This window comes from Pezoporus wallicus, unplaced genomic scaffold (genome assembly GCF_028554395.1).
Source record: "Pezoporus wallicus isolate ANWC-B61680 ecotype Strahan unplaced genomic scaffold, APGP_CSIRO_Pwel_v1 contig_2025, whole genome shotgun sequence".
In the NCBI taxonomy this organism is placed as follows: domain Eukaryota; kingdom Metazoa; phylum Chordata; class Aves; order Psittaciformes; family Psittacidae; genus Pezoporus; species Pezoporus wallicus.
Genome location: NW_026640253.1, coordinates 2,577,410 through 2,603,776, shown reverse-complemented (window position 1 = coordinate 2,603,776; position 26,367 = coordinate 2,577,410). Strand labels below are relative to the sequence as shown.

At 37.9% G+C, this 26,367-nt stretch overlaps 1 protein-coding gene across 8 annotated transcripts in view; it reads right to left on the bottom strand.

Annotated features, from left to right (window-relative positions):
- The window catches only part of TUB (TUB bipartite transcription factor), a 160,987-nt gene that overhangs the window by 11,475 nt on the left and 123,145 nt on the right, over window positions 1-26,367 (bottom strand). For 3 of the 8 annotated variants that reach the window (XM_057418253.1, XM_057418255.1, XM_057418257.1), the window contains exons 4-6: window positions 15,160-15,297; window positions 4,320-4,487; window positions 796-867 (exon numbers count right to left, since the gene is read on the bottom strand). In XM_057418253.1, coding sequence (XP_057274236.1) covers window positions 796-867; window positions 4,320-4,487; window positions 15,160-15,297 — 378 coding nt within the window. The remainder of the gene's footprint in view (window positions 1-795; window positions 868-4,319; window positions 4,488-15,159; window positions 15,298-26,367) is intronic. The other 5 variants (XM_057418254.1, XM_057418258.1, XM_057418259.1 and 2 more) reach the window with 5 other exon arrangements.

Sequence of the window (26,367 nt, the reverse complement as noted above, 5' to 3'; positions counted from 1 at the left end):
GAGGGGATTTACTGTGTGAGGACATTTACAAATACACGGGTGAGACAGTACGTGCCCTGAGAAGCCAAAACATTTCAGCAAATGAGAAAGGAAATATAGTTTCCATTCCACAGGGAGGACTGAGTTACCCAGAGATACAGGAGCAATAACCAGTTAGGAATTAAATCCAGATCTCCTTCATTCACTCAAGCACTTCAAACACAACACAAAATCTTAAACCTGAAATTGGAGTTGAGTAGACAACCTGTCACAGCCACTTGGAAACCTTAGCAATTAAAACACGAGCCCTTCTACAGCATACTTTCAACTATTCCTATGTGATCTGATGAAAAGCAGATCTTAGACTGAGAAGAAACATTCACATCAAGGAAATGTTCTCATGCATATTTATTTCACATAAGAACCAGTATCAGCCCGGGCCAAAAGAACTGCCTTACAGCACTTGAAAACTTGACTTTACAAGAATTCAAAGCCTCAGACATTTCAAAGGGAAATGGAACTTTGAACATTAAATAGGACTTTGCAGCAGAAAGCGTCGATGGTGGACATTTGCCAAGCCAAGTTTTTCAAGGAGTATCATGCAGATGAAGCTACCCTCTATTCAGGTTCAAACTCTACATTCCACATGTTACAGGCTACCTACACAATATTTTCTGCTAAACCAACCAAACAAAAGGAAACACTTGGTCCAGAATTGCCACTATTGGTAAGCCCAGTGCAGAAGGAGAAATGAAATGTAAAGATTTCCGGAGCCAAGCAGCATGGGCGTAATTAACTTTTTCCTTCTATACTTACCAGGAACATGATCCAGGGCGACAAGACTGGATTGGGAGGTGGAAGAGGACCAGGATGTATTTGCATGGGGATCTGGGAAAGGAAAAAATCCATGGGCTTGATTCTGCAAACCCTTAATTGAGTGAACAAGCTTAACTTGCCATCAGGACTCCACACAGGGATAAAGGCTTACTGGATGGTGCCATAATGCTGCTGCCTGAATTCTCGGTTATGGACATTTACTCCTTTCGCACAATCATAATTCACCTTCTATCTGTTTATACCTTCTATGACCCTCTTTTTTAGTACTCTGAATGAAGTCAAAAAGCCCTGGATCACACTGTGAAGCTTCAGAAAACATCATCCACACTAAACTGTTGTGCCACAAATCCTTCTTTGCATGATACGCTCTGCACGGTAGGTTTTCAGCTTATTCCTGAATTCTAACACACACACACAAAAAATCTGCTCGACACAAGTGGTATACACGGATCCCATACAAATACTCATTCAGTAACATTGAAAAAAGTATTTAGACTCATATTCAGATGGCATAAACTCTAAATATTCCCCTGTGCCTACTGAGTCCTCATCATCTTTCTCAGGCTTTATAAACTGTTCTTCTGGGACCTCCAGGGATACACAGAGACTTTCGTGTCAGTTAGTCTTTTGGAACACAAGTTTGGTCTGCAACAAGCAGAGACTGAACCGAACTAATGTAGAGAAATATAAACATTAGAGATGATATCAGTAATGGTTTTCTTCAGTTCAAATTTTTGGAATGGAATGAGAAAAAAGAGACATGAAAAAGGTTTTCAAATAGTTTTTATGTTATTACTGCTTCCAATAACTTCAATGCACATCCCTTTGAGATAGCTTTTGACACCACGTGCACACTGGATGATGAAACAACACCAGAATGGTAAGAGCAAGTGGATAAAAGTAAACCAGAAGCATATACAATGCTTGTAATTCCATTCAGCTGCACCATGAACGGTCTCGTTACTAGTTTCTTCATTTCCTCCAGTCTGGACATACACCCCACAGCAAGAGGTTTCAATAGGATCTGCTTATGCAAGGGAGGCCTGAGTTCTCAGGTCAACAGGTATTTTCAAGCCTGTAGAACTCACTCATTAATAATCACAGATATTAATCACCAGCATTATTTCTTAGTTTATTTCTACATCCCTGCTCGCTATTTCACCACCAGTATTTTGGTGATGTGCCAGCCTTAGAAAAGTCTGCATTCATGATCTGTGCGGAAGAATGCTTCAGAGAGCTCCTTTTCTAACTCAGAAATCAAATCTACTCATTCCTTAAATCTCAAAACAGTTGTAAATTCAGGTGGTAAAGAAGAATCAAGACCAAATTGCTCATTCCAACTCTTTACAGAGACATACTGGAATCCGATAAATGTGAAGACTAAGTGTTAGTTATTCACTGTTAAAACTTATGAAAGTCTGTCTCTGTCCTAGTGACTCATCTGCCACAGAAGAACTCTACATATTAAGCCTTTGGAAATCAAAGGGCAAATATTCTTCCTGCAAGAAGAAAACGATTCTAGTATGGCAATTTCCAACAGATGGAGAGATCAAATAAAACATTTGGCATTTTATTTTTTTCACACTTGGGTAGCCTATAGGTTCTTGTCTTGTGACAGAACTTAACTTTGCTGGGGAAGCAGAGACAGGCTGAGAGAGGCCTCTCTCCACAAAGTTAGTGTCAAAGAGCAGCATGGGTACAAATCAGGGCTATGCAAATCTGGTGGGACTCAAGTCTTCCCCATTGTGCCAGGTAGCATTTACTTCTGTGTTCTTTTCCTTTTGTTCCTACTTCATGCAAGAGAAGGACTGGTGGGAGACAATAATTCTAAATGCTTTTCAGACCAATGGGGACATGCCAGTAAGGACATGACACAAGCAGTGAAGTGGCAGTGGGAGCCCATATGAAAAGCCTTAGCACTACACAAAGTTTGCCATGAATACTGGGATACTCAAAACTTTCTAACAAGCCTCCTCTGCTGGTTCCAAGTAGCAAACCACATATAGTAAAAATATTGTATGGAGGTGCTGCTAGTTGCAGTCTTGTCTTGATACCTTTTGTTTGTGTCTCACAGAGCATAGCTCTGTTTTTAATTAAAATAAGTAAACCTCAGCATTCCCAGTTTTAAAAAGTGCCTCCCCCCGACGTGAAGCATATTGATGGTCCACTCTTAGCAGTGTTTGATGAGGAGTATACTCAGACCTGGTAAAAAAAAATCATACCCTATATTTAAGAATAGAGAGCAACAAAGCAAAACTAAACCAAATCAAAATGAAAACACTCATCCACTGCTTCTACTAAAAAATCAACAAAAAATTGGGGAGAATAAAAATATATCCTGGAAAAAAAACATCCAAAATAGAAATGTCCCCTAAAGTAAAAATCTGAGTGCTCTGACCTAATTCAAGAAGTCTGTCCGTAGTTTTTAAATCAATCAGCTTTAGTAGTGTGCCTGATGATTAAACATTCTGAGCCACGGTTTAAGGCAACACAATCACCACACAGATCAGAACTTGTTAGTCATGCCCAACATCCCTCGGACTCAAATGCCCAGGAAATACCACACTTGGAGAAAAGCTGCCCATTTCAGTTGAAGTTGCTCGCATCTGCAGAGTAACGTCCCAGAAAAAAAAATGAATCTTAGTGAGAACTGCTCTGCAGACAAGAAGTGGGCATTTAGGTATGAATAGTCTATTCTAGATAAGTCAAGTTCGTACTTGCATTTTGCTCTTTATACACAAAGAGTTTATTCTTAAAGCCTCAGAGCACTCTTGGCTTGAGCCATCTTTGCTTCAAAAGCTGCACACTGAAGAAGAACAACTCCAAAGCAAAAGCCTTCAGAAAAAGCTTTGTGAGGATTTTAGGAATTTTTTTCCTTCCTACAGTTAATGTCTAATGAGAGCTAATAACAGCACAGGAAGGAAGGGACAGATGCATGAATGTGTACATACACAATCTATCTCCCAAATCATGTGTGCCTCTAGAAAAACAAAAACCACAAAACAAAACAAAAATTCCACAACATTTGGGGACTATACATGGGAAATGCTGCAGAATACACAGTGCTGTAATCTTCACCTCGCAAGCCAAACACACGTTAAGAAAACACAAACAACGTTTAACTGGCAACACAACTAAAATTAATACTCTAGTTTGAATGCTGCTATTCTGCTGCTATCCTGCTTAACCCTCCAGTAAGTGATTTCCAGAGTTGTACAACATAAAAATGTGAGCAGGTGGATACGAGCGTTAGCATCTGCCTGGTACCTTAACAACAGCACTGCACTGCAGATGGAAAAGCCTGGAGAGCTCTTGATCCTTGGCACAAGTGAGAACATTTTCATTTTTTTTTTAGATAATAGAATAGAGCCTAACAAGCTCTTAGGAGAAGAAACACAGAGTAACAATCTCTTCTTAGGTTAGGGAGGAGAATGAGAAGAGGAAAAGGAGTCAACGTACATCAAGCAAGCAATCAGACTATGAAGGCATCTTTGACTACTTACCTTTTTTCTGCATTGCTGTTCTAAGATCTTGTTTGCTTTGCTGTTGTTGGCCACTAGCTGTTTTCTCTCCATCATCTTCATCATGGCTGGACTGTCCAACAGTAAGAATCTGCACCTGACCACTTATCTTCTGGACATCATCTTGAAAAGCAGCTGGGCCATCAATCCCTGTCAGACAACATCAAAAGCCTCAGCTGCCTTTGTGTCAAGGAGTTACTGAAAAGAGAATTGCTCACTCACAAAAAGCATCTTTTCTAAGAATCAGAGATTCACATTCAGTAATACTTCTAGACTTAAACAAGACTAAACTAGCCTCCAAGGCAAATATGTTACTTCCCACACACTGCACTAGAGAATCTCCACGAGGTGAACCAGATTCCACTGTTGCATGCCTCATTCCTAAAGCACACCCACCCATGCACCAGAAACACTGAAAACTAAGCAGAAAATAAATGCACTTAAGAGGATCAACATAGAAAACACATGCAGATTTCATAAGGACACACAACTGGTCCAGAAACAGTTAAGACTGAGTCCCAGATTATTCCATGTCCCCTAATAAACAACACTGCTGGTATGAAACAATGCTTCAAAGTTTCAGAAACCTGGACAACTCACAAGTATATCTAGCAGTGTATACAACAGGAAGAGCAGCACGTTAACAAGCCTAAATATGGCTGCTGAGTTAGTAAATTACTATACAGTTAAAACATCAGAGTTAAACTATAAAGAAGACAATACATATTCATTGGCTCCTCCATTCTCTGAGATGGACATGATCCTGGGAAACCCACTCTGAGGTTCCCAGTGTCCCCAGGGATGCCTTACAGCTTCATACTGTGATTCTGTGGCTTCTGATGACAGCCAGAAAGAAACTATTTCCTTACACCTGTAAATCACCTCTAAAGACAGAAAATGAAAATACGGGGTGGGGTGTGTTCTTATCACAAATTAACTTCGCTTTTTCTCTTCAAGATAGCAAGTTAAAACATGAGATTGCAAATATACTTCAGCTCTTGGTTAAGACTTAGTGCTAGCATATACTACTATGTTAGCCATAAAAAAAAGCACATTTGCACCAATAAAAATGCTAGTATTATCATGTATGATATAGTAAATAATATCACACTGTACACTGTTGCTGTTCTGAAATACTTTGTTTAAAAGCAAGTAACACAGTGGAGAATTAGCAAGCATTATAGAGAACTAGATGAGTAAAAGAATTTGGTGCTTCCCACACCAAACAGAGCTAAATTAATCCTGTAAGAAGAAGCTGCAGGGATTGGGATTTTTTCAGTGTGATCTGTAGCTGAAGTCTCCAAGAACACCATTTCAACCCACTCTGCCAGCAGCTGTCAACTTGCATTAAAAGACAACTGGATTATACAATTAGCATGCTTCACTGTACTTTCCATACTTGCACTCACTGCCACTGCAGTACAAAGCACAAGTGGAAAAGAGAGTGGTGCACACCCTCAGGAACAGCACCGGCTGTGCAACTACCCGACAGCATGCAGTCCAACACTGCAGAAAGATTAAATTCACAGAGTTCAAGACCACAAGGAATTCCTGACTCATCTACATCACACAGACCCTTATCTAGCAGTTTCTGCACCAACCCTGTAAATTCTGATTTACAGCAAAACTAATAACAACTTGCTACAAATAAACAAGCTGTCTCTCCAACCTTGAAGAACTAAATAAAGTCCATGAAAATAGTTCTCTCATCTTGGTAGAATGATGATTTCAGACAGAAGCTCTGTGTGATGCAGAATAAAGAGTATAATTTCCTGTGTTGCAGGTATAATATGGCAGTGAACAGAACAGCATTTTTCTTAAAACCTCAAGATAAGCACTACAACAAAGGTGCTCTAGAACAGACAGATGCTGAGATCCACCATGGCATTTTTAACAGCTTTAACCATATTAACCATTATCATTAAAGCGGCTGCCTAAAGTTAAGTTCTTACCTCAATACTCTGAATTTCAAAAGTATTAAGCATCCATGAGTTTAACAAAATGCTCATACCTCATGCATATCTGTCTAGCCCAATATTAAGCTTCAGACAACACAAACCTGATTTTGAGAACCTATTTCAAAAAGGAACAAACCATCTTATTCTTCAAAACAGACACTGACCTGCAGCAAATGAAATGCCTTCAACAGTGTTAAGACACTGCACTGAAGCTGCTTTTTTCTGATGCCTGCAGAACATCTGCGCTCACATCCCGTGCTGTCAGGAACATCACGTATTACTGGGCATTAGGACAAAGGCTACACTGCCAGGTCACACTTTTAGAGAAGAATAATCAATTTGTGTTCTGAAGAGTGCATCACTGATAGTGTGTGTTATTAAGCATTACAAACAGTTCCACTGGCAACCCCATTTAAGGGAATGGAAGACGCAGCCAGACAGAAAGGAGAAAAAAAAAAGAACCTTCACTGCATTAGAATACTGTAGATGGTTCGTGACAAATGGAGCGTTAACTATTTAATATTTGTGTGTGTGAACGCATCTTGGTTGCTATATGCAGATTTGTAAAATGGCATTAAATGCAAACATACATACATGCTGCTTTTTTCTGTATCATGAGATCTAAGTGTATCTTTGTAAGTCATAGTTCAAAAGGCAGCTTTAACTATTGTCTGAAAACACTTCCAAGCTTGTGTAATTGTGATACTCAAGGTTGATCTCTCCCTATGTTTTCACTTTCTTTATCTTGTGATTCCTTTCTACCCACTTACTGGAAGGACAGTTCACCGTGCAATAGAACAAACCATTCATGTCTATAGTTATAAGTTTCCCAGTTTAAGGACAGGGTCAAAAGAGGCAAAGAAGCTGACGAGGCTGTGCCAAAAAAGAAAGTCTTTATTGATACAGTCAGCATTTTCTACAGCTTTTCTGAAAAATCAGATAGAAAAAAGCCTGATCGAGATGTCCTTGAATACCTGCTAATAAGAAAAGGGAATTTTTGATAGGCAACTATGAAGGAGGGCAGGGAGGAAATACGAAGACTTGAAACAACCCCCAGAATACCAATCCCTTCAGTAACGGCCTTCTGGTAAACTTTAACAGGGTGATGTCTTGGATGAAACCCAGAAATGAAAACAAAGAGATAAGGAAAAAAATGCAACACAAAATTGGCATTCACTGGCATTTCCACCCTATAAACTACTATTTATCAAAGCCTATATTCTGTCAGCACTTAAAATCATCCAGACAGTATTTATAAATAGACAGTATCATGCTCTTAAAAACTAGTAATCTAAACTATCTTTTAGAATGTTTTTATAACCTGAATTAATCTAAATCGTAAGAAATTCAAAATACATTAGGTGGGCATGCACTTAATTTTGATCTCAGGTATGGGATTTTTAGATAGGATTTTTTTTCTTTTGCTTTAAATACACAAAATGTTAGCTATCTACACACAAAAAGCACAAGACCCAGGCCTGGAATGTGGGGAGAGAGAAAAAGGTATGGGGAAAAGAAGAACAGAACTGCTACTGGAAGCCTTGGGAAAGGAATAAAGTGGTAAACTTTTGCTTAGTATTTTTGATGTATGAGAAACAAATCTAAACCTTTATGCATCTTATGATACCTCACTATGCCTATTTGAAACTTTAGCTTCTAAAGGATGTATCAACAACCCAAAATCCATTCAGTCTCACTGGATTTAGGAATAACAATACATTTCAAGGATATGAAGTTAAGAGCTTGTTTTACTGTTCTAATCCTGCAATTTAAGGAAATCTCCTTATGGGAGCATAAATTTGTCTGTCCTAGATCTCCATCAGTTGGAAGCTGAATAGCTTCCAACAATTTTAATATGTCCTATAGATAGATGCTAAAATAAACATAGGTGAGCCATCTCAGTTCTACTAGATGTAGTTACCAAATTTCTTTCTGACAGACTAAGTAAGTACAGACTACATGGAATGGAGTCTATATATCCTAAAGTATATCCCTCCTCCTTGACCTTACAGATGTAGAGGTCAGTTTGGGATGTTTTTTTTTTTCCCCACAATAGCACTAGTAGACCATTACAAGTGCAGTTCTGGGCACTCATTTGAGTCTCATGCATTCTTATTTCAGCTTCACAATCTTCAAAATTATTTTGCAGAAAAGAAATACACTTCCTAACCCTATTTGAAAGTGGGAAACTAAGGAAGGGCCTAGTCACGCTGAACTCAAACCTTAGATCAGTCTTTTGAATAGTCCTATCTAAACCTAAAATCTGTAACAGAATTAAGTCTAAATGGAACTTTCCCTCAAAACTAGAGAGAAATTAAGCCTTTCTAGACACTGCACCAGAGAAATTCTCAAAGTCATGAGAGTCTAATGGCACTATAATGCTACAGCAAAGTTAGAAAATTAAAGAGGACAGGCAGAACTGCAATTTTTACTATTTCACTACTGAAGAAATAATTAAGAAAGAGTACTGAAAATTTTTAAGGGGTGGGGGAACAATGTCAAATGGAAGGAAAAGATTACATGCCACCAAGCTATGTACGACCAGGGAAACTAAAGATAGGCAGCTGATGTATGTGGCCACCACTGATAGATGAGTACAAGATCAAATATGAGGAAAGATTTTGCTATCTGACAGTAGTACATGACGCACAATGGTAGTCTTGAAAAAATTAGTTACAGATTAAATATGTGACAAACTACCCAGCAGCAAATTACAGGCATAAGCATGGTGAGTCAGCTCTCCAGAACATTATTTAAGTATTTGGCTATATACAACATGAATCCCCAGTAATTGGATCTTGCAGGAAAAGAATCTAATTGTATTTATACACAGTATGTTCCTCTCTGCATGTATTTATACATGCAAAAATTTTGCTGTGAAAAGATTTTCAGCAAATGTTATTTCCTCTTGGTTCTTTTACATGAACTTGTAAGTACAGGAAAGAATGATTAACCGATTATTTACAGAGAGTCTTTAACGCTCCTAGGACACATGAAAAGACAGATTTCTAAATTACTTGACAATAACTTAGAATAAATGAAGAATTTCTTCATAGGAAATTTACAAACTAAGAAAGAAACTAAAAAGAAAGTATCATACATCAGAGAGAACTGATTTTGCTCAGTGACTAACATCAAACAACATTACGTATCAGGAAAGGAACATAACTCAGAGAACAAGTATTTCTGTCCCTACTTTACACAGGAGGAACTGCAAGATACAAAAATTCTTGTTCTCTTTTTATAAAACACTTAGGACACAAATTCAACATGTGAAGTCAGGCATATTGCTCACAGACAAAGTTTTAAGAATATGCTTGAATCCTCTGCAGATCAGATCTGAAGAGTTGACTGAGGTCAGGTGGGAGGTCTCTGGAACCAGAGAAAATCTCAAGCCACATTTTCTGACCTCAGTTACATACAATAAGGGTTCTACAGTAAGTATGCCCTTCCTCTACAAACAAGCTGACAGCAAATGCAGGCACACTAGATACCAGGTTAGATTAGCCACTGGTCTGACACAGAAGTCATACCCATGTGAATAACGCTCAGTGCTGAGGGCAGCATTGAGCTGAGTCTATTAGCATTTAATTCCAGTACAAGAAAATAGCATTGCACAAATCAGTAAGTGGAAAAAGTTCTTTCTCAGAATGATTGCTTAGGAAGCTCCAAGAAAACGGACAGAATGATGTTTCATGAAACGTCATCTTCTAGAAATTTAGAACTCCATTGCTTAAAAAAAAATTAAAAAAAATAAAAAATCTCACTGCTGGGTGAGAGAAAGAATTTACTGAAAAACAGGAATGTTTAAAGGGTGGGAAAAGCTTTTCTTTTAGTCTATTTTAGGACTGAATAACCTTAAGTACATTGTAGCAGTCTATATTTTGCAAGCCATTTCCCAGTATACACCCTTTCTCATATGAGCTGTTCACTCACTGATACGGGTTCAAGCAACTGCAAAATCACAGAGGGATTTGTTTATAGGGACAGGGGGGCAAATAGAAAGCTTTTTAGGAAAGGACCTCTGGAGGTGATTGAGCCCAAACTTCCATCAAAAGAAGGACTATTCATAACACCAGATCAGGTCACTGAAAAGCAAGTGCTTCAGCACCAAGCTCTACATTCACTGTGATGAAATCTAAAAAACTCTGGCAGGAACTTTGCTTCCATAAATCTCTACCCTGAGGAGGCTAAAATGACTTTTTCGCAATCAAGTCCATGTGTTGCCAAAGCACAGCCTGAAAGGGTTGTCAGATCTAGAAATAACTGGACTTTTCTTGCTGGAAACTCTTTTACTGTTCCTCCTGCCCTTTCTCTTTAATGCGCAGGGAACAGAAGCCAAGATAAATCTACTCTACATGAAGCTCCCTCCCCCTATCAGAAAGGAAGTGCTACACTGAGAAACGAGAAGTATCCAACAAATGGTCCTGCTTTCTTAGGCAGCCAGAGCTAATGTAGTTGCTTGTTACATATAAAAATGGAACAGGAGGCACAAATCAAAACAGACAGACAAGCGTGAAAGAAAGAACAGAAACACAGAAGCAGCAAACCAAATCAAAACATGAAATAGCCATCCTGGCAGAAAAACTGCTGTATTTCAAAGCAGCTCACTTGCTTTCTGGATCTCTTAAAGACAGCAGGGAATACCCAACATACTATATACACATTTAATGTACAGTGTAAGAAAAAAATTGCTGGGAAGGTATCATTTATTTGAACACTTTAAACTCATCAAGATTTCTGATTTCAATGACAAAAACCATAATGCCCATGGCATTGAGTGAACCAGTGCAGTTCAAAGCAGGGGTTTTGTAGAATGTATTTACATGCTGTAAGTGCAAGAGTGGTAGGAAGAAAACCCCAAAACAACAGCTTTTCACAGAATGATTCCTGAATTTTCTTAATAGATTCCCCTTTGATTTAACTCCTGGTTTGCAGATTTTCTGGGTCTTTTTAAAGGTTCCATTTTATCTTCCTGATTTTTTTTTGCCATTCATTGCACATAGGCAAAAACCCCCACTTTATCTAGGATATTTATTAATTTCTTCACAAGCATATCTTGGGGAGAAAAAGCAACCAAACAAAAAACCCACGCCACTATGCACCTGTAATGCTTTCATGAATCTCAATTTTTAAAGAATCATCAAGGTATTTGATATCTAAAGATGCTTGTAATACTATGCAGGGTAAATACTTTTCATAGGTTCCTGCCACAACCATTTTCATTTGTTTGCATTATTTTGCTGTTGAACCATCCAACAATCCTGTTCAGTAATGGCCTTAGTCATCCCTTACTAGCATCACAAACCAAACCAGAATTTAATCCAGTATTTCCACTGGAAAGACAACCATATTCACATTAACTCATTATATTTTGTTCATTTTTTTTTTCCAATACTGAATACTATGTCAAACAATACACTGGGAGACCAAAGCTTTCAGACATACCAGCTTAGTGAGCTAAGCTACTATAAAACGTCCTAAATTTACTGCATTTGCAGGCTCTGTCTCACCAAAGTGATGTTTCTTTTTAAAAACAGAGTGGATACTCGATATCTCCATTAATAATGAAATACCAGTAATAATCACAGATATATGGGGAAAGAAAGCTAAGTACCATACTACCCAGCACAGAATTACAAAATGCACTCACCTCTAAGTTGAGAGGCACAATCAGCTCTACATGAGCAATTAGCCACATTCCTCTTCTTGCCTAATGTCAGTGTAACCTCATTAAACCTAATGTTTCCTTCACGTTTGTGTTTAGCACATTGTTCTGATCATAGTTTCATTGTTCTCTGAGCCACTTAAAAATGCATTACACATCTAAGACCAGAGCACAATCATTACACTACATCTTCAAGAGCTATTCATGTATAAGTCAATGATTTTCTCTCTGAATTAGCTTATTCACAGGATCTGGTCTATAGGTTCTTTTTTCTTAAATCACAAAGAGATTGGCTATGCTTGGAAAGGTAATGCTCACTGTAGTTGAAACCTTTAAACCTAAAGAAACCTTTAAAATGTTATTTTAGCATATTAAGTGCATTTATCCTGCTTGTTTACAGGACGTACAAAGGTTACAGCCAGAGTAGTCACAGTGGAGACAAAACCAGAAAAAGCAGAACCTAAAACTTTCACGATTTCATCTAATTACCGATGAACTTTCTCCAACAAAATCTCTTGTGCCACAAAATGGCATAAACCAACTTACCCTTCATCCATTTTCGTTACTTAGATCTGACGCCGTTAGCAAATCCTTTTTTTTTTTTTTTTTTTTTTACAAGATTCACACTCTTAACAGTAATGAAAAAATGATGCAAGTTCTACTACAGGGTTCTGCTTATCAATTCCATTTGCTTCATTCCTAAATAACATGAACTAGCTATGTCTGCAGTGGATTGTTCAGTAAAATCCCTCAGGAATTTTAAAGTTGCATTTGGTTTTACTTTTTCAACCAAAACCAAAATATTTTGCAGCTTCTGTAGGGATTTAAGAACAGAAATCCGGTTATAATCCCCTGCAAACACTACAGTTTTACAACAGTATCAAAGGTAAACCAGGTATGATTCTAAGGGTGAAATTATACATGAATGAACAGTTAAATACCACTGTGCAAAAAAAGTAGATGAGCTGGATGAGAAGATGCTACGTGTATGCTCTGAACACAATTCAACTGTCAGGGATGCTTGTTGCTTGAGATTTGTTACTAGTCATCAACATAAACTTCAGGAGAGGAGGTACTCAATATTTTCTTTAGTATAGTTGATGAGTAACACCTCCCCACTCCATGGAAACATACACAAGGTGCCATTGATGGGGAAATGCTGAAGGCGAGAGAAGACTACAGCAGGATAAGCAATAAGAATTGCAGCAAAAGCAGAGGTTTTTATAGCTAAGAATATTAGTTTCCACCACACAGAGCAGTTATCAGCATGCAAAAGCTCTCGGTCTACATTAAGTTGTGTTACTTTTACTGACACAACTTGCTTATATTAAAATATGTCAACATTTGCCGGTTTGGGGAATTTCTCAGAAAATTAATAAAAATATTACTGGCATATAAGAAAAATACTAGGTGTTACCTGCTGAGAGGCAATAGAAAACTGTGCCACTCCTTCACAGTAAGCACACAGTGCTCAGGGTCTAACTTAAATTGCCTACATCTAGCAGTAAGTTTGAAGACAGCTATCGATCCCGGGCAGCCCCAGCATGAGTGTGACTGGCATCTGCAGAATGGCCCTGGAAATCACACACTCAAATGATTACCGCTTCTTGCTCTGTGCTGGAACTGACCAGCGCAGCTCTGAAGTTCTGAACATAGCACAGACACGGACACGCCATGAAGGCAAACCAGGCACTATGAGATTAAACAGAACCTCAAGGTCATGTAGGAACCATAATTTAAGTACTACCCTGCACGATGCTCAGTTACAGCCTATGAAAGGTTTACCTTTAAACTAGTAAAAGAATTTTTACTTTTCAGCAAGATGCACTTCAAAGTAAAATTTGGCATCTGTATCACTGTGCAGCAGTGGCATTACTTTTTGCATTAAACTGAGAAACATTAGGTTTCTGTTCAATTATTTTGCCAACAATTTTTAAATTCTGATAATTTTACCTTTGACTTTTACTTATTTTAAGCCTAGGTATTGACACACACCATCTTTTTTCAAATATCTGGATAAAGTGTTTGCTTCAGGGCCAGACCAAAGCCTGTCTAACCTAGGGCTTTCTTTTTAGCCAGAGAGACTACATACATAGGGATGCTGTAGATTCAGATCTCAATAATTGAGCTGCAATATGTAAAATATGTGTGAAAGACTTGGAAAAGGTAGGCTCAAGTCCTGCAAAATCCCTGCAGGTAAGCCCCAGTACTCTGACCTCAGTAATTACCTTTATTAGTCATTTCTACTTTTAAATAGACTTGTCAATGATATACACTATTTTCTTACTTAAGCAGTAATGGAGAGACTGTTGGACATACACAAGACAAGAATACAGTATAGTCCAGACAGGATAGTGTTACACTGACTTTATCCAAGAACTGCACATTACTAGAAAGGTATTTATTAGTCATTTACCATCAAATAAAAATTGTATGTGGTACAAAAACCATACGCACACACATATACACAAAATTTGAATACCTCTAAAGTAGATCATGCTACTTCTTCCATCACTATGTAGCTCAAATAGTAAATCTAATAATGGCAATGTCATTTCCACCTACCCCTTTGTCATTGTCTGTAGTGTATTTTTTGTCTACCTACTCTCACCCAAAATCATTACAGAATTTTTTTCATGCAAACACCCCCATATGTCGACCAGGTGAGACAGAGTAACACTGAAATGACAACCTGAAGAACCCTTTCAAGAATGTTATCTCGGTTTTGTTGAATTGATTTACAAAATGCCTACTTACATCTCTAATTTGTACAGCTCAAGCCTCAGTAAGACTGGACAGAACTGACTGCAATTTAAGGCTCTTTTGCCAAATTACATTACATACAGACAGTCTAAAGAAACCACATTGATGTAAGATGACTCTCATTTCTTTAACACAGCAGGAAAACACCAGCTATTTTTCCATCAGTACTTTTTTTCCTCCTCTGCAATTTGAACGCTCTCCTTTTGGAAAAGACTCAGTTTACAAATTTTAGCCCTCCTTCAATTCCAGGTTATACATGCCAAAGCAAGACCAGACCACTCACATTTTCCAATCGCACAAAATTTTCAAGAAATTACTTTCAGGCTCTTTACAAAAATTCAAAGAAATTTAAAAAATAAAAAAAAAAGAAGAGAAGAAAAAGGTGTATTTTGCAGTCAATTCCACATCTGACATTCAGCTGCATGCAGCTAACCTTTGTGTTTCCCTTTTTTCTCCTTTCTGGTGCCGCCAGTCTGACAGCTTGCAGCTGCAGCCTTGGTTTTTTTAGTTGGTTTCGAAGCTTGGGCATCCACTACCACCTTTACATCTTCCTGCTCGGCCTCCTGCACTGCTTGAGAGATTCAGGGTACCCCACCATAAAGAAAACAGAGAGAGAAGAAAGAAACAAAGAGAGATGAGAGAATGATTTCAGAACTCTGTGAAGGTATAAAAGAGCAAGCAGACACAGCAGAGTTTGTTTGGTATTTCAGACAATTCATGCAGACAGAAGAGTCAAATAAACCATAATTTGCAAAGCTATGGTAAACCTGAAAGTGTTAGGTTACCTGGAATGTATTTCCTAACTTTTTTCCTCCTTCCAAAAATCTACTAGCTTCTAACTTTCAGGTCAAAAGTGACATCAGAATATTAATGTGTTGCTGAGCTATTGTAGGAAGCACTTTTCCTCACAGTAAAGCTCTGCAAGACTGATCATCAACTGTGGCAGCATGAAGCTGGAAAAATTGTATTTAGAGTTTGCACTGCCTGTGCTTAAACCTACATCTTAACCTGAAAACATGGAACCATTGGAAGGTTATTTTCAAAATACAGCTTGCACAGTTGTATATATCACAGTACGATGAACAGAATGGCCATGCATTTTACAGTGAAAATACAGCCAAGCCAAAAATACAAACTCCTCCTACTTTGTAACATATGCAAAAACTAATTAATTCCTTAGAAGTCTCAATATAATATGCATGGCATAAACTGTGAATGTCAGCATAATTCATGCAATGCCAATTGTTTTCAAAGTAAAAGGATGCTTTTTCATTTTCTAAAAGCATGGCACACTTTGAAGTCAATATGTGAATCCGTGAAAGCAACACACAGTAACTCTTCTGGCCAGGCCAAGCCTTGAAGTGAAATAATATTGAGTTTACAAAGACATAAATGTAACTACCTTTGTGAAATACAATAAAATAATCATCCAACTTTACCCCCCTAAGGAAACAACTTGTAAGTGGGCACTGATGTTGGTGTTAGCGGTTGGTCACGGTCAGTTACTAAGCTCCACTGGCTTCACTTGATTGTGGTTTATCTCAGATGGAGATGGCCTCCCACCATCCCTTTTTTTTTCTCAAAACTAAAGTGCTTTATTTAAAAGGATAAAAACAGTCCACTAAGGAACCTTACCAGAAGGAACTGGTTGCCCATAAAATTACTTTTAAAATATCCTGAGAAACTAAATAAACCCCCAAAAGGCCAAATGATGCTCAATGACATGTGGACTGCCAGTAATCTCTCTCTGAAGGCGGAAATTCTCCCTAGGCTTCTGGTCTGTGAGGCAATTTCCCTGTTCGTCAGGAATCCTTCCTGCAAATGAATGGCAATAGAAGCACCAAGGAAATTCTTAGAGGAGTAAGATGAAATGGATTTATCTCTGTCTGTGGAGACTGTAGCTTACAAACTACACAGCTACCCTCTTCAGCAAAACAATCTGTCATGAGTAGCATTACATTCACAACACAATGAGCATCTGAGGCACTCTAAACACACGCTCCTTTTCTCATTACACAGCAGAAGAGTTACAGATTTATAAAAAATATACATTAAATCAGTAGAGGGGTGAGTAAAAGCCCAAAGAAACAGCTTGTCACTGCCCAACACCTCATATGTGTCTTCATCATCCATTACTCACAAGACTGCAGTCCCTTCGCTGAGTGTAGAGGAGCACTGGAAATGAGTAAGACATAACCAAAGGAGTGAGTGCACAGGATGCTAGGGAAAATGCCATTAAAGAGTACACTGGGTCCTATTTTCGTGGACATGGCAGCCTTGGGCTAAGCAGGGAACCAAAGAGTCCCTGCTCCACAGTCTTTAAATGTGTGACTTACCAACCCAGCAATCTATCCTGTATTTGTAGCTCAGTCTCTCTTTAAAAAACAGGGGTTCTTTTGCTTTGAAAATGCTAATCCACATTATAATTAAATTCAGTACAAATTGCCTGTATTAAATGAGCAGACAGTTCTCTAAATCATTTTAAATATGGCCATATTCATTCACTCAGATGAAGCATCATTTACTTGGTCCAAAGCAACAATTAATCAGCAAAGGATGAAACATTCTGACACTGCTAATTGAAAAGCTAAAGACTTATCTTCACTATCTTGTCAGCCATCCTTTGATGTAACAACTAAAAGCCTGAAGCTTTTTGAATTACTTTTGTCTTACAACTTTCAGCAAGAGGTATCTAAGTACATACATGATGGAGCTCCAAAATGCAGAAAAGGCAATATTTTCATTTCTTTCTAAGGCAGAGAACAAGATTTCAGTTCAGTAGCCATTCTGAGCATACACCATCACTGCTGCCTCTGGTAAAGAGGACTTTCACTTTAAGTGATAGAGGCTTAAAAATAAGATTTAAACCATAAATGTGCAGATGCTGCAGCTGGGTTCATGAAAAGAATTGGCACAGAATTTCCTGCTCCTAAAGGATGATTTTCTGAGCTTTACAATTACGTTTAAAGCGCCACCTCTAAGATAAATCCAAATCTAATCCCAAAATACCATCTGCACCACAAAACCATCTTATTCTTAGCTATTAATTATTGGGAAAATCTCAAGTAAGGCTCATCTACTCACTAATGTTTTCTCTCGTGACTGCAGATGCCAAAGAAATAACGTATTTTTGCTACTGACTGTACAAATTCAGTTCAGGACAGAGCTGAATTCCTGGACATTTGGCTACATATATGCATTTAAGCACAGGATAAGCACTGGTCTCCCCTGCCTATAAGCACTAACCTCCTCATGGGTAAGTGCTGCCCACTGCAACGAGGCAGGAAGTGAAGTTCACAGTGCCAGTTCCTGCCAACAGGGCCAAACAGTACTTTGATCCCCGCAGAGGAGTGGGCAATGGGCTGTCTTCTGAAGCTTGCCAACCTGCAGAGAGAGCTCTGTAGACCTTCCTTGTTTAGTGGGTCCAACAGATTTAGATGTGGAACAAAGTAAAAAACTCTGTTTTCTGTTTCCAGTGCTTTCTCCTGCCCTGGAGAGCTGTAAGAACAGCCATTTCTGATACCCTCTGTACTCACTCAGCAGCTGGCCATTAGCATGTGGAACTTTGAACTTACTGAACCAGAACTCCTAGTCTGTCTCTGTAGAGATGAAGCAATTCATAGAGGTAATGTTTATCTCCAAGCATGTTGCAGGGGATCAGATGTCTTCCCCTCTGCCCTTTACTACATTTTTGGATCACTAAGTAACAGCCTGACAAGAATTTCCCTTCTCAGCAGGGTGGGAACCTTGAGGCAAACTCTAACCTGCATTATCCACAGCCTTTAGATAGCCCCATAAAACAGTTCTCCGCAAGAAAATCTGAATAAGGAAAATTAGATAAATTGGCCTCCCTAGATAATATTTGCTGATATGACAGCAAATTACATGCCTAGTTGGATGTTAAAGAGTTAAAAACAATGACAGGCAGTAACAGAGTATAAAAAAAGAATCTTAAATGCAGTTATACAGGGATGAAATTTCAAAGACTGTCACTCAAAAATGCATTCATTTCAGTACTAAGAGAAATTTAGACAACTTCAAAAATCCTTATGAGAGTTACCTTAAACAATAGAAGATGACATTTGAAAATTTAGCCTGATATTCCATGGGCCCCACCCCAAATTGTTAAAATCTTCACTTAAGCACCTGACCCCCTCCAGTATTTTCCTTCTCTATTAGAATTATTCATTTGTACTAGAATTTGCATTTGGACAAGACAAAAATGGAGGAGCATGTGTTGTGGTGAGACAGAATTCCTAACAGCAAATAGCAATGAACTCTCAGATACGGTGTTTCATTCTCATTTCAACTCCTAAATTGTAAGAAACAGTTTTGACAAAATTGGCAAGTTTTCAAATACAACAAAGACATGATTTTAATTTTTGTGTTATTCATTCATGTTCATTAAATCAAGTATTGACTACTACCCTCAATACAGGATTAGGAAAAAAATACTTTTGGGGAGATAGAAAACAGCATACAGTGCTATCTCAATTCAAGATCTGAGCTGGAAAGAGGAACAAACAAACAGTCCATTAACAAGGTGAGTGTAGAAGGACTCGCATCTAAGCAGAGAAGGGCAGTATCCTGTCTTTGCCCTGCCTCACCAATGGCTTAACTGCTAAAACGTGGGAAAAAGGAAGCCACCCCCATGAAGCACTTCCATGTTGGACAACACTGCATGTTACAAGGAAGAGGGATAAAGCTACAGTACACAATCAAACAAAAAGATGCAATTTGTAAGGGAGTGACAAATTCTGTATTATCTGTGACAGATAACACAGAATTGGAAAAAAAAAAATTGAAAGACAGTTATCCACACACATTTATATGAGTAAATGAAAAGCACAATTTTTCGTCTGGCCTTCATGATGAGAAATTCACACAGGACATTACTTTCAAAGTAGCATGCAATGAAAATGCAGATTTTTTTTTTCCATTTACATGGCCACTTGTCTTGATAGGAGTGCTTGCACATTCTGATGATCTTAGAGGAAGAAACAAAAAAAGAATCTCTATGAATCAAAACTTACCGATCTCTATCACATAAAAATACCGTGTGCTGAAAACCAGTGGATTTCATCAGTACACTATCTGAAGAATGACATGAGTGAAAAATCACAAAAAAAAAAAACAAAAAAGGAAAAAGAAAAGAAAAAGAAAAGAAAATTAAATAGCTACATTAAAAATTTGTACAGTCTCTGTGGAAAACACCTGAAGTAGAAAAAGGATGAACCAGATGATGAGGTATGTGAGAAAAACTATTGGCTCCACTGGGTAAGGCAAATGTTTATTTTATTTACCAATGTCCTCTCAACAATTAAAAGTGAAATCCAGAATAAATACCATGCAAAAAAACATAAATTACAGTTCAGTGTACCTTAACAAATCAATGCAAATTGATTGTCCTTTTCTTACAGTTGACTGAGATGTTCTTGTGCTTCACTGTAAGAACAGCTTGCTATTTTACTTTGTAAAGTTCTAACCTTAGTGAATCTTGCTGCTGATTTGGGCTGTTCATTATTACTTTATTTATCAACTTAGATTCTGGTCTGGTCTACAATCCATCTAAATGATACTTGAATCTACCAGAAATATTGTAAAGATGGGCAAATGCACTACTGTATTTTACAATGCAATACAATATTTTTAAGAGTTTTATATAAACAATAAAATTAGCTAAATGGAAGGGCCTGAATTAGGGCAAGGACACTGGTATGTTAGTTAATATTCAATCACATGCAAAGATTTGATTTCTGCTTCAAAATGCTTATAATCAAAGGCATTACCCCTGCAGCTAGTAACAATCATATTCCCAAAAACTTATAGTGCCCATAAATTCCCTATGTCTCCTGGCAGCTTGTGTATCTAACACTGATGTGTTGACTGGGCTGCTTCTACAAAGGTGAAAATTCTCATAAGTAAAACTGAATGGGAATGGGCTGCGAAAAAAGAAACAAGTGTACACGAGAATCTGGTGCTGCTTAAGGTCACTATTAAAAGCTCACTGCTGTAAGATTTCCTCAGAAAGAACAAAGGAAAGAATTAAACAAAAAATTCTTCTCAACCCCCATATAACTGCCGTCTGACCCTGGGGATGGGGGGAAAGAAAAGGAATCATGTGAAATGGATAGTTAATAGCAATGATTTCGACTCTTTGGGAAGCAGACAACTAATAAGGAGAGCTAAAATTATCCATGAGAAACCTATGCCATGAAGATTAAAGGCAGTAAGGAATTACATAATTGTTTAGTGTACTGGGGCCCTGAGGGCACGAGCAGGTTTAATTGCCCCAGTGAGCATCCTTGGGGGCTTCCACCCTCATCCTACCCATGGGCCATGGGCTCTCTTTCAGCTCATGATGCAGGTGTGGTGTGTCCCAGGTATGCCTCTTGGGAGGACCTTGGTGCTACACTCTAGGTAGCTCATCTGCATGGTGGACTGCTCGTATGTACGCTGCAGCCCCATCTCCTTTCCAACCTGGAAGCACTCTGGATAGCCCTGGATTCATCCCTTGTTGTGAATCTCCTGAGAATCCTGTTGGCAGTGGCCAGTTCTGCATGCTGTGGCTGAAGCAGGTGGGTTGATCTGTGAGGGCATCACCCATGCTGGGGTCACCCTCATCTCCTGGCCCCTGCTCCTCCCATATACTGAGATTGTCAAGGACAGAAAATAACAGCTAGTGCTGAAGTAGTAACTGAAAGCAAATACAATGTAGGTGGAGCTTATCTCAAATCTTTCAGCACCAAGAAGCACAAAAAGACCTCTAAACCTCTTGCTACCCGATGCTCTCTGATCATTGCTGCTGCGTTGACTTTATTTTGGAAATGTACTAGGGCAGTAAGGATTGCTGATAAATCAAAAAGATGCTTTAAAGGATGAAGGCGAAGAGACTGCAGCTGAAAGGGAAATTTCAGAATATATGTTTATTGGAAGTTAAGTATTTTGCCCACACGATACTTGGAGTGGTGCCTGATCTCTCAGTATTACTAGTCTTGTGCACAGAACATTCCTTGCTATCTTCAAAAAATAAACCTTCTCATTTCAAGGTCAGTGGAAAACAGGGATGGCAAGGCACTGTTTTGATGAACATGCAAATATATGGAGTTTTAAATGGATAGTTAATTGATGTCATCTTATATATCTGACAGCTTGATACTTCTCAAAAAACTCTCATCATTCGTGGTAAAGGAACAGAATGACACATCAAAATTAACCATCCAGAGCTATGACTTATCATCAGAAGTCTGTTCAACACACAACACAGCCATTACATCTAAATGTGCTGCCAAATGTCAAAGAAGGAAAGTAAGAAAGTAATTTTTACACATGGTTAATCTAAATCTCTAAATTGAAAGTTGCTATGAAAATTACTCTGAGAATATGTAATTGAAAACATTTTTAATTTCAAGCCTTAAAAAAAAACAAGCCACAGCTGCAACAAAGTATGGTAATATTAATGAAAGCATATCTGGCACTCATTCAAATCTCTGCCTTCCTCAGTGCTGCAAAAGGAAAAATTGCTCCCCAATGGATATTCACCATTTTCACAGAAGTAAAATTACTCTTCTCTGTAAAAATGGGCTTTCATCATTTGCATTAAATGTAATTAAATAATGTAATTAAATTGTTGCGGTAACTAGTGTATCTCTGCATGCTACCTGGCTCCTGGTATGCTCAGTATGTATTTTCAATCTAGACTGAAAAGAACTCATAGCAGAATTTGGCAATGTCACATCAGGCTAAAATGTTTGTTCAGGTTCTCAACAAGCTTCACAAAATATATAGTGTAGAGATACAGGAAAACAAACCAGCAGATGTGACTGAAAGGCATTACAGAATGGGAAGTAAAATTTAATAAAAAATTTAAACAAACAGGTTTAAATATATTCTTATGAAGGACACTGAATTGAAAATAAACAAGAATACAAAAAAGAGAAGAGAGAGCAATTTGTAAGTGATCGCTCAGATCAGAAGAATTAAATTTATTCCAGTGAATAAATGACTTTGTTGTCTTTTACATACAATGTACACTTCATAGCAATAGAAAATTTTGTTATTGGTTCTTATTTCGCTATTTATAATGATGAAATAGTGATGAAGTTGTATTTGGTACTGCAAGAGAGAGATGCATTATTTGTAAGAGTTGTAATAATTGGAGCCAAACATCATGGAAGTTATGGAAGGATACCTGCTCCTTGAAACAGCAGGAAGATAATTTAGTGTTTAAGCTACAAGTGTGGTCTCAAAAGTATATTAATACTTGCATTTAAGGGCAGGGGAGAGATGGGGAGAGACACTATGTTCATCATTTTACATGAACACTTTCCATTTGGACCAGAGTGCCAAAGATTCATTTTATCTTGAGTTGGCCTATTCAACTTAATTCCTGTCAGGTCCTGCAGACAACTCAAATACTTCTGTTGTTATTAATTAGTCATTATGCCAACAACCAAACGGTTTTAAAAATATATATTACATGCAAGTCATCTACAAGCTACAGGATTGGAAAACTTTTACCTGTAGGTGAAATATGGGTAGGAACTGACAAGAAGTGATCTGTATAGAGACTGGTGAATGGTGAACTCTGCAGAGCCACTTCCTCAGTGGAAGGGCACCCTTCTCCTTCAAAGTCTCACAGCACCCAGAGGAATTGCTAGTAACACTTGTCAGGGAAAAGAGACACAATTTCATCCTACCAAAGCATCACTTCTCTGTTTTGAAGGTATCTAAGAAGAATGATCCCAGCAATATTCCTCCTTACTCTGTGAAGAAACCCTTTCAGCGAGGCCATTTTGTTACTTATTAAACCAACAAAAAACAAAAACTCAAGAGAGCCCTGTACCTGCTCAGTTTCATACCGAATTAAACTGGCCCCAGAATCCTCAATCCTAAGAAACACAGATGTAGGAAAGTCACATTTGTATTATCCCTTTTGTGAGCTGCCCCAGCTGTACTCAGTCACAGCCCCTCCATCCTACTGCATCTTAAGATTTATTTACACTTCCCTTTGGCTCCAAGCTAGAGGAAGCAAAATACGGAGGACTAGCAGTGATCACCCTGTAACTCCCTGCAGAGGATCGAAACCAGTTAAGGTCTTCTTTATACGGAAAAACTTATGATCAGCTTAACTAGTGAAATATGCTGTTCCACTGTATCTACCTACAAATAGCTCATCAGGCCTATGTTGCATTCCAGAACAGAAGTGACTGACCTTTTACTCCACACACTGATTACTACTCTGGAATGAAGTGAGTTTTTATTCCAGAGTAGAGTTGCCCATCAGGGAACTATCGCAGCACAGATAACTGCATCAGAATAAGTTATGGAGGTGTATGAAAGAAAATTTCCCAGCACGGAAAGCCTAACATCTCAGAATTGCTGTTATCTCTGACCTACTTTGCTCAAAGTACCATAGAGATACCTCCACAAAGGCATCCAATTATTTGTTGAAATCAACAAGTACTTTTGTGCTACACAGAATCAGTACAAGCTAAAAAAAGAGAGTACAGGAGGATGATAGGTCAAAAGAAGGGACTTTTTGTAGCATTTGCAGTACAGGAATTGATTTCACAAACATGCTCATCCGAGCAATGTAGTTCATTTAGTAGACCATCAGCTCCCATCAAAGAGTCATTCTTAACTTAAAATCAGCATGCCCATAACAGAAACAAATGAACGGAAAAGAGCAGAATAGTTCTTTAGAAAAAGCCCAGCTGTCTCATGCATCCAACACTGCCACATACAAATGTTTTCATTGAAAGGGAAAAAAATGCCTACCCTGAAGCTGAATACCATAGTTAAAAATGGTCATCAAAACCTAAATACATGCCATGCAGTGTAACTTAAGACACAAAGCACATTCACAGAGAAGACCACACCATAAAAGGACAAATCTGAAGTTCTTACAATATTTTCAAAAGCACTGTTCCTAACACTTTACTAGGTAATTAAATTCTCCTAAATTGGCTTTTGCTAACTGCACAGTTTATTACAAGGACAGCTGTTCCCAGGGATTAACAAACTCCACGCTGAATATGAGAAATATTGCTATATTTTTTTGCTCATCTGAACCTTAAGAAATATTGAAAGGGTCTGAGAGGCAAATTTAGAACAAACTTATTTAAGTCGAATAAATTAATAAGTAGTGCAGTAAATGGTATGGTGTAATTTTACAGGAAGGGTCACTTTTACCTGAAGAGGACGGTTAATCTTAAATTAGAAAGTCCACTCTAGTGCAAACTGTTCAAAATTTAGCTCAGTGCAGATATGAAATTTAGTACCATTTATGGGGTGATAATGTTTGTTTCTCTGATCTGTGAAAATTAAAACCTTGTTCAGTTAATATTACGGAAGGTTTAGTATACAATGGCACCTCTGTACCGTAAGGTACTATTTCTTAGAACAGTTCTGTACCTTTGATAAGCTATTGAGTGAAAGAGGAAAGAGAAAATTTCTGAGTTTTCTGATTAAAAAGAAAAATGTAAGGAAAACAAACTAAACTTCTGTGCAAAATAAAATTCTTAAGTCAAACTGGAATGAAAATAAATTTCTTCTTAAAAATTTTCTTCCCAGACCCTAAGAAAAAGACAATAAGAGTAAGAAATATTACTGATGCTTTTAATACATAATTAAAATAATAATTAATACTAAGAGAAAAATTAATTCTCACTTATGGTAGCCTATTGTGTACAGAAGCAAGATAAAAAAGCCCATTTTAATGAAACCTTAACATGTATCAACACAATTTTCAAGTTTCTAACAATAAATTCTGTAGCTGTAACCACAGCAAAAAATTCCACCAATTTGCAAACCAGGGGTAGAAACTCCGGAACTGCATTTCTCACAGCATGATTACTTAGTCCAGTAAATACCTGCCATCTCATTTTTGAATGATGTGATAAACAACTGAAAATGAAATGACAGGGTAGATGAAAAGTAACCATGTGCAGTTCAGAGATCTGAACTGAATAATGGATTCAGGTTTTGTTTGTTTGTTTTAAGAGTAGGATTCTGGCTGATTTGGGTTTATTTCTACCAGAGGTTTTGGATTTTAGATTTTAATCATTAAACCTTAATTATTCTGGCACCTAGTAGCATTCCCAACCTGAGAACAGGCAACTGCATTACCAGAACAAGCAGATTTCAGTTCTGAAATATTCCCTGAGTATTAACATGCCCATTAATACTGAGGGAAGGAAGCCTTTTTCTACTGAGGTTTATGAATCCCTTATGAATCAAATTCAACTAAACAATCTGCAAAACAAGAAAATTTGAAAATTACTGTTCTCTATAACCCTTGGAGGTGTTAGCAACCTGGAACAAGATTTACAAGAGACACAACATTGAAGAAGGGCTACCCAAGCTTTCCTCAAGGGAATCCTGAGGAAAAGTATGCATCTACCCTCACTAGGGAGCCAACAAGCATGGGGCATATTGAGAACAGAACTAACAACTGTTTTCCATAGGTTTTATTCCTGATGATTAAATTCTTTGATGTCTAATAATACAGAAATGGCATATTTTTTTTCCCTATGTCTATGATACCTGAAGCATCTCTACCCCTTCTGGATTCTGTAATCTTCAATAAAAAAGCACAGACCACATTGTACAAGCTTGAAATGTCGTTCTCTACCTGCTT